Source organism: Solanum pennellii, chromosome 7 (assembly GCF_001406875.1).
Source record: "Solanum pennellii chromosome 7, SPENNV200".
Lineage (NCBI taxonomy): Eukaryota > Viridiplantae > Streptophyta > Magnoliopsida > Solanales > Solanaceae > Solanum > Solanum pennellii.
Genome location: NC_028643.1, coordinates 6,451,008 through 6,459,706, shown reverse-complemented (window position 1 = coordinate 6,459,706; position 8,699 = coordinate 6,451,008). Strand labels below are relative to the sequence as shown.

Here is an 8,699-nt window from a genome sequence, read left to right as displayed (position 1 = left end):
GGCTAATTGTTGTCTTTTCACTCATTAGTTAGTTAAGTTTGTGAAAAAATGTTGGTTGGCTTACCTCTTGGTTGGGAACATAGGTGCCATCATGAATCATGATTTTTGGGTCTTGATAATTTGGTATCAGAGCCCTAGGTTCATCGGTCTGACGAGTACAAGAGCAATGTCTAGCAGAGTCTTGCGGATCGGTATGAAGACGTCCATACCTATCTTCGAGAGGCTATAAGACATTTAGGAAATATTTTTTTCTTTCATTCAATATCATGCACACTTGATCTTGTTGAAATTTTAATCTCGATATCTCATTCTCAGATGGCGAGGACTCGTACACGGGCAAGTGGTGGTCAGGATTCTATTCCTGCGCCTGCTTCGGAGAACACTATTCGAGGTAGAGGCAGAGGACGATCTTGAGGTCGTAGGGGCCGTATTGCAGCACCTGTGGAAGGTCAAGTACCAATAGCTACCCAGGGTCATAATTGGACCGTACCTTACGATGCAGAGGTTGTTTAGGGAATATGCAAGATCGTGTCGAGGGGAATGGGCCAGCTCAGTCTCCACGCAGTTCTATTGTCACCCCAATGCTTCAAGATACCTTGGCTCGTATATTAGGACTCCTAGAGGGGATGGCTCAGCCAGGAGCTTTGCCTGTCACTTTTGATGGTTCACAGACCCGTGTTGGAGGTCAGACTCCAGATCCAATAGTTGCTTTAGATTCTCAGACTCCCAGGCCTCAGCCAGCTGCTGTTGTAGCTCCTCGTTTGGATAGTATGGAATTTCCAGATATTGCATCACATTTGGCGAACAGACCTTCTATGACCATTGATGAGCAAAAGATGTTTGTGAGGTTCAGACTAATGAATCCTCCTACTTATACTGGTGACTTAACTGAGGATGCATATGAATTTATAGTTAGTTGTCATGAGAGGTTGAATAATCTTGGATTAGTGGAGTCTCATGGAGTTGACTACACTGCGTTTTAGATGACTGGATCTGCCAAGCGGTGGTTGAGGGATTATATTAGTAGTAGGCCAGCTGGATCTCCTCCACTATCCTGGACTCAGTTTACTCAGGTATTTCTATAAAAGGTTGTTCCACGCAGTGAGAGGGAGTGCAAGAGGACCGAGTTTGAGGGTTTGCAGCAAGGTGGTATGTCAGTTGCAGAGTATAAGGGTAAATTTCATGCCTTGGCTAGGCATGCTTCGATGATACTTCCCACAGAGGCTGAGAGAGTGAGGAGGTTTGTTAAGGGGCTGATTATTCCGATTCTTCTAGGAGTTTCTCAGGTTGCTGCTTCTGGTGTTCCATTCCAGAAAGTGGTGGATGCTGCTAAGGAGTTGGAGATGATTCGACGTGAGGGATTTGAGCAGCGTGAGGGCAAGAGGACCCGTTATTCAAGTGATTTTGGTGGTGCTCCGCCTAAGAGTTGAGGTTATGTAGGGAGACGTTATCGTTCTCAGTCTAGCAGACCCATTCATGCTGCTATACCTACGTCTTAGGCTGGTTACACTGGGCATAGTTCTTCGAGCTCAGTCCATACTTCACAGGGTTCATCTTCTAGGCCTATAGTTCGTGGAGGGCATTATGGTCAGTCAGGTTCCTCTCATCAGCCTGCGTCTCGTAGGGGCTGTTTTGAGTGTGGTGATATGGGACACTTTGTGAGAGACTGCCCTAGGACCAGACGTGGTGGCTTGCGTCAGGGTTCTCAGGCTTCGACTTCCAGGGATGCACAACCTCCAGCTAGGGGTGGTGCACAGAATGGTAGAGGCGGTTCTCATTCGGGTAGAGGTGGTTCTCTTTCTGGTCGAGGTGGTGGTCGTGGAGGTTCACAATTTGAGGGAGGTCGTTCTCACTGTTATGCTTTTCCGGGTAGGCCAAAGGTTGAGGCTTCAGATGTTGTTATCACAGGTATTATTCCGGTTTGTCATCGACAAGCTACTGTATTATTTGATCCAGGCTCTACTTATTTTTATGTGTCCACATATTTTGCTCCTAGTCTAGATATATTATGTGAGTCTCTTGATTTGTCGATACGTGTTTCTACTCCTGTCGCGGATTCTGTAGTTGTAGATCGGGTGTATCGATTATGTACTATTACCTTGATGGGGTATGACACTCATGCAGATTTAAAGGTCTTAGATATGATAGATTTTGATGTGATTCTCGGTATGGATTGGTTATCTTCTTACCACGCAATTTTAAATTGCCATGCCAAGGCAATCACTTTAGCTATGCCTGGAATTCCTATAGTAGAGTGGAGAGGTTCTCTTAGTCACCCTCCTAAGGGTGTGATATCATTTCTTAAGGCTCATCAGTTGGTACAGAGAGGATGTTTGGCTTACTTGGCACACATTCGAGATACTAGTATTGAGACTCCTATGCTTGAGTCTATTCCAGTAGTGAGTGAATCTTCAGAGGTATTCCCAATCAATTTTCCAGGTCTTCCACCAAATCATGATATTGATATTTGTATTGATATGGAGCCAGGCACTCAACCTATTTTCATTCCTCCTTATCGTATGGCACCGGCTGAATTGAAAGAGTTGAAGCACCAGTTGCAAGATTTGTTGAGCAAGGGTTTTATTAGACCGAGTGTATCTCCTTGGGGTGCTCCATTGTTATTTGTGAAGAAGAAGTATCGATCTATGCGTATGTGTATTGACTATCGACAGTTGAATAAGGTAACCATAAGAAATAAGTATCTGATACCTCGTATTGATGATTTATTTGATCAGTTGCAAGGTGCTTCAGTTTTCTCCAAGATTCATTTGAGATCTGGCTATCACCAGCTGAAGGTTAGGGTGGAGGATATCCCTAAGATATCTTTTCGAACACGTTATGGCCATTACGAGTTTTTGGTGATATCTTTTGGATTGACTAATGCCCCTGCAGCTTTTATGGACTTGATGAATGGAGTTTTCAGACCGTATTTGGATTCCTTTGTTATTGTCTTCATAGACGATATATTGATATACTCACGCACTAAGGAGGAACATGAATATCATTTGAGGATCGTTCTTGGGATTCTAAAGGAGAAGAAGCTTTATGCAAAGTTTTCAAAGTGTGAGTTTTGGCTTAGTTCGGTAGCATTCTTAGGACATGTAGTGTCCAAGGAGGGTATCATGGTGGATCCTAAGAAGATTGAGGCAGTTAGAGATTAGGTTAGACCTGCTTCAGTTACTGAGAGTCGGAGTTTCTTAAGCCTTGCAGGTTATTATCAACGATTTGTTGAGGGTTTCTCATCCATTTCATCTCCATTAACTAGATTGACACAAAAGGAGGTGATTTTTCAATTGTCTGACGAATGTGAGGTTAGTTTCCAAAAGCTCAAGACTTTATTAACTACTGCTCCAATTTTGACCCTACCCGTGGAGGGAGAGGGTTTTGTTGTTTATTGTGATACTTCTCGGATTGGTCTTGGTTGTATATTAATGCAGAAGGGAAAAGTGATAGATTATGCTTCGAGACAGTTGAAGGTTCATGAGAAGAACTATCCTATTCATGATTTAAAGTTGGCGACTGTTGTGTTTGCATTGAAAATTTGGAGGCATTATCTTTATGGTGTGCATTGTGAGGTGTTCACAGATCATCGTAGCCTCCAATATATATTCAATCAGAGGGATCTGAATTTGAGGCAGCGGAGATGGTTGGAGTTGCTCAAGGACTACGACATGACTATTCTTTATCATCCAGGCAATGCAAATGTTGTAGTAGATGCCTTGAGTCGAAAGGGGGTAAGTATGGGTAGTCTAGCCATGTTACAGGTTGACAAGAGTCCTTTAGCTAGGGATGCCCAATCCTTGGCCAATAGCATTGTGAGACTTAATATTTTAGAACCAGGTAAGGTGTTGGCTTATATGGAGGCTAGGTCATCCTTATTGGAACAGATTCGGGCTCAACAGTTTGATGATGGTGATTTATGTAAGATTAGAGACAAGGTGTTAAAAGGAGAAGCCAAGGCTGCAATTCTTGATAGTGAGGGAGTTTTGAGGATTAAAGGTCGTATCTGTGTTCCTCGGACAGGTGATTTGAGTAGATTGATCATGGAGGAGGCCCATAGTTCAAGGTACTCTATTCATCCAGGGGCTACTAAGATGTATCATGACTTGAAGCAACATTATTGTTGGTGTCGTATGAAGAGGGACATAGTAGATTTTGTATCTCGGTGTTTGAATTGTCAGCAAGTGAAGTATGAACACCAAAAGCCTGGAGTACCTGAGTGGAAGTGGGAGCGCATTGCTATGGACTTTGTGGTAGGGTTGTCACGTACCTTGGGTAAGTTTGATGCTATATGGATCATCGTGGATCGACTAACTAAGTCTGCACACTTTGTACCAGTTCAGACTACCTATAACTCAGAGAAGTTAGCCAAGATCTATATTCGAGAGATAGTTCGTTTGCATGGGGTTCCTATATCTATTATTTTAGATCGTGGAACCCAATTTTCATCTCATTTCTTGCGTTCTATGCAGAAGGAGTTGGGCACTCGAGTGGATCTTAGTACAGCCTTTCACCCTCAGACTGATGGTCAGTCTGAGTGGACTATTCAGGTTCTTGTGGACATGTTGCGGACATGTGTAATTGACTTTGGTGGTCACTGGGATCAGTTTTGCCATTAGCGGAGTTTGCTTACAATAGTAGTTACCATTCGAGCATTGAGATGGCACCATTTGAGGCTTTGTATGGTAGGAGATGTCGATCTCCAATTGGATGGTTTGGTGCATTTGAGGTTAGACCTTGGGGTACAGATTTGCTGAGAGAGTCCTTGGACAAGGTCAAATTGATCCAAGATAGACTTCTCATGGCTCAAAGTAGGCAAAAGAGTTATGCAGATAGGAAGGTTCGTGATTTGGAGTTTATGGTTGGAGAGAGGATTCTATTGAAGGTTTCACCCATGAAAGGTGTGATGAGATTTAGAAAGAAGGGAAAGTTGAGCCTAAGGTATATTGGTACTTTCGAGATTGTGAAGCGTATTGGTGAGGTGGCGTATCAATTGTCTTTGCCACCTGGATTGTCAGGTGTCCATCCTGTATTTCATATTTCGATGTTGAAGAAGTATCATCAGAGTGGTGCTCATGTGATACAATGGGATTCAATGTTACTTGATCAGAATTTGACTTTTGAGGAGGAGACGGTTACCATTTTGGATAGACAAGTTCGAAAGTTGAGGTCAAAAGAGATTACTTCAGTAAAGGTTCAATGGAAGCATCGTCCAGTGGAGAGGCTACATGGGAGACCGAGTCAGACATGAGGAGTAAATATCCTCAGCTTTTTGAGCGTTCAGGTTAGCTCTTTTCTTTTTCCGTTCGAGGATGAACGTTTGTTTAAGTGGTAGGTGATGTAATGACCCGCTCGTTTTGAGAACTTGGACTATTTTGACTCTTTTCGAAAAATTTAAAGGGGATATTTTAACTATTGATAACTACGAGTACCTAGTTGATGAAACTTTTATTAAATAAGTAATATAGATAATAGGTTAGTGGGGTTTCATGGTTAATAAACTATTGTTTAGAAAAGAAAGAAAACACGGGCTCGAGAACTTACCGGCAAGAAGCGAGCGACTCGATCAAAATTTGCAGTGAGTTGATGCAAATTATATTTAAGTGTTGCATGCCTAATTGCTAAGCGTTAAAAAAATATTGTTATATTATTAACATTGTTAATGAATTGGAAATTTGATATTGGCAGTACCGTAGGATGAGGTTCTAAGTAGGATAAAAAAATATTAATGATGATGCATCATGATTTCCTAATGATTGGTGTAATGATTGTTTAATGATTGATTATGATTGCCAAGGTGGTAATGGCGTAGTATTTAGAGTTATTTGCAGGGCATAAAATTGGAAATTTGCAGATTCTGCAATTTGGGGCAATAAAATTTTCCTTTTGTTTTTTTTATTGTTTTGTTGTACTAAAATAAATGATGGGGACAAGAATTAAATGTCAATCATCAGGCAATCACATTCCAATGATTGGCATATGGTAACATATTTGAGAATTTGGCAAACTGCAGAAAAAGTTTAAGAAAAAAAAAGTCACGTTCTGGTGTTATGTCAAGGGGTGGACAATTAGTTCTTATTTTATTCATTTATCAAATTAAGATACTAGTTTTGATGTATTGAGATAGGTAATTAATTATTAGGTGCATATTATAAGATTTAACATTGAATTCTAGGGTATTTGGAAAGGTTAAAGTTAAGTTCTTGGCTTGAAATTTAGCAAGTATGAAAATTTTGGCATACCAATATATATCAAGATTTGGAGTTTGGTTAGAAATATGAGTAAGTTTTAGGGTCTATGATAGACATATAATAATTTGAATATCTACAAAATCGTTTACTTACGAATGTTGCATCATTGGTAGATTGGGAACGTTCCGAATCTTTGCAAAAAGAAAAGGAAAAATCTTGAAGGTTCGTGGCACGAGGTTCGGCATCTAAGGTATGTTAAGACTTTTTAGACTTGTTGAAGGACGTTTTTCTAATTAAAGATTAAAAATGAAAATAGACAAAGGGGTAAGGGCGAAAGTGGGGGTCTCTTATCAATGGTGTTACGGGCATTGGTACGAGTACCGGTGTTATAAAACGGAAAGTTACTACTATAGAATGCGGATTGTATTGAGAATTTCCAAAGCATATGGGCATTAGCTGATATATTATTGACTTGAAATTATTGTGTGATTGTGTTTTCTTTGTTACACCTGTATAGTTGTGATAATTGAGGTGGTTATGTATTATGTTGATATTGATTGAGTGAGATGCATCATTATCCCCTTATATTGAAATAATATTGTGTACATGCACTGACATGAGATTGAGTATAAGTTGGGCATGTGGAGATCGTCCGTGCTGGGGATGGTGAGATGTTAAGATTGTAATTTGGGCACGTGGAGACCGTCCGTGCGGAAATTGTTGGATATTATGATAGTGCTTGAGATCGTCCGCACAGATACGTGGAGATCGTCCGTGTCGGTATATGGACCTCGCGAGTCCCCCATGGGTCATGAGCTCTCGATGTATTTTCGAGGAGTATCATGTATATATGGTTGAGTGAGTACTGGGTATTCTGAGACATATCATTTCATGGTATCATATTGCATTGCATTTCATCACATCATTCATTCTTGATTATTATGTGTTTTGTTTGGTGTTTGGAAAGTACTTGATGTTGATTTCCTTTGTTGATGAAACTTAAATAGTAAGTGTAATATATATATACTTGTATAATTTAAGAATTTATTTTTCTTATATAAACTCCCGTCACTATTTCTTCGTTGTCGGTCAATGAGACATACTAGGTACACGTGGTTTCGTGCTCATGCTACACTTGTTGCACTCTTTGTGGCGCAGATTCTATTCCGAGTAGGAGCACATCTCGAGGAGCACTTTGAGTCCGAGTTTGGAGTGTCTTGGAGTTGTGGTGAGTTGCTTGGCTGTTCCGTGGCCCATACCTCCCTCTATCTTTTACTTATTTTGTTATTCAGTATTCAGAAAAGATATCCCTTATGTTAGATTTGTCATTTTAGTTTCAGACTTGCATCGTATTTTAGAAGCTCTTGTACTTATGACACCAATTCTTGGGTAGTACTTTTTTCAGTTTTCCGCATTCGTACTTATAAGGAACTCAGTGTTGGAGATTGGCTAATTGTTGTCTTTTCACTCATTAATTAGTTAAGTTGGTTAATATATGTTGGTTGGCATACCTATTGGTTGGGAACATAGGTGCCATCACGATTCGTGATTTTTGGGTCGTGATAATATGTAATAGACTGACCTTGTCCATTTTTTTCTTCTTTTTTCCTAATGTGACAAATAACTAACTTATCTTATACTTTTAAGAGTTAACTATCTCACTTAGCTTATCTAGTCATATGACTTATTAACTTTTTCTAGACTGCTGATTTATTCACTTAGCTTATCTAATGTAATATGACTTGTTAACTATGTCTAGACTGCTTACTTATATGTAATAGATTGTTATTGTCTGTTTTTTCTTCTTTTTTCCTAATGTTACTACTAACTATCTAACTAACCTTGTGTTTTAAGACTTCAACTTAGCCATTAAGTGGGTCATTAGCTCAAATACACTTAATCCTAATGCTTGATAGTTAGTAAAGTGATTTTAATACTTAACTATGTGTAATATGACTTGTTAACTCTTCCTAGACTGCAGACTTATCTTAATATGCTGCCACTGTCCATTTTTTCCTACTGGTAGTACTAACTAACTAATCTTGTACTTTTTTTTTTGGCTTCCCACCTGGTGTTCGGAGTCCACATTGGAGCTCCAACTAAATTCGAATCGCACACTGCACGGTCTATTCGGGTTTAGCGCTCCCAATAGGATTTTTTCTATACCCAGGGCTCGAACACGAGACCTCTAGTTAAGGGTGAAGCATTCCCAACAGTGCACCACAAACCATGATGGTGCTCACCTTGTACTTTAAGACTAAACTATTTCACTTGCCTTATCTGTTAATTAGTAGTGAATAATTACCATAAATACTCAACTCTTCCTAGACTATTGACTTAACTCCAATGATATGTAGTTGTAATAGGATATGTCAACTCTTCATAGTTTGACTTATCTTTAACATTACAATTTTTAATACAAAACAGTTCATTTAGTAGTAATAATGAATTTGTTTAAATCTTTGTAGGCTATTAAAATGGTTAATATTACCATATACTTTTATCATG

The 8,699-nt window shown here is 39.7% G+C and overlaps 2 protein-coding genes across 2 annotated transcripts; both read left to right on the top strand.

Annotated features, from left to right (window-relative positions):
- The first annotated feature begins 518 nt into the window (after positions 1–518).
- On the top strand, positions 519–4,619 carry LOC107024791. Its single transcript, XM_015225753.1, has 6 exons — positions 519–911; positions 1,089–1,425; positions 1,534–2,594; positions 2,736–3,063; positions 3,211–4,052; positions 4,182–4,619. The coding sequence occupies exons 1-6, from the start codon at positions 519–521 to the stop codon at positions 4,617–4,619; spliced, it is 3,399 nt and encodes a 1,132-aa protein (XP_015081239.1).
- Positions 4,620–4,801: 182 nt separating this feature from the next.
- LOC107024790 lies at positions 4,802–5,251 on the top strand. The gene has a single exon (XM_015225752.1). The coding sequence runs from the start codon at positions 4,802–4,804 to the stop codon at positions 5,249–5,251; it is 450 nt and encodes a 149-aa protein (XP_015081238.1).
- Positions 5,252–8,699: the final 3,448 nt, after the last annotated feature.

Excerpts from the sequence above, each read along its gene's own strand:
- LOC107024791 (XM_015225753.1), top strand. The coding sequence starts at position 519 with ATGCAAGATCGTGTCGAGGGGAATGGGCCAGCTCAGTCTCCACGCAGT. Across the intron at positions 2,595-2,735 it reads AGGGTTTTATTAGACCGAGT|TTGCAAGGTGCTTCAGTTTT; the intron begins GTATCTCCTTGG and ends TTATTTGATCAG. Across the intron at positions 4,053-4,181 it reads GTAGATTGATCATGGAGGAG|CAAGTGAAGTATGAACACCA; the intron begins GCCCATAGTTCA and ends TTGAATTGTCAG.
- LOC107024790 (XM_015225752.1), top strand. The coding sequence starts at position 4,802 with ATGGCTCAAAGTAGGCAAAAGAGTTATGCAGATAGGAAGGTTCGTGAT.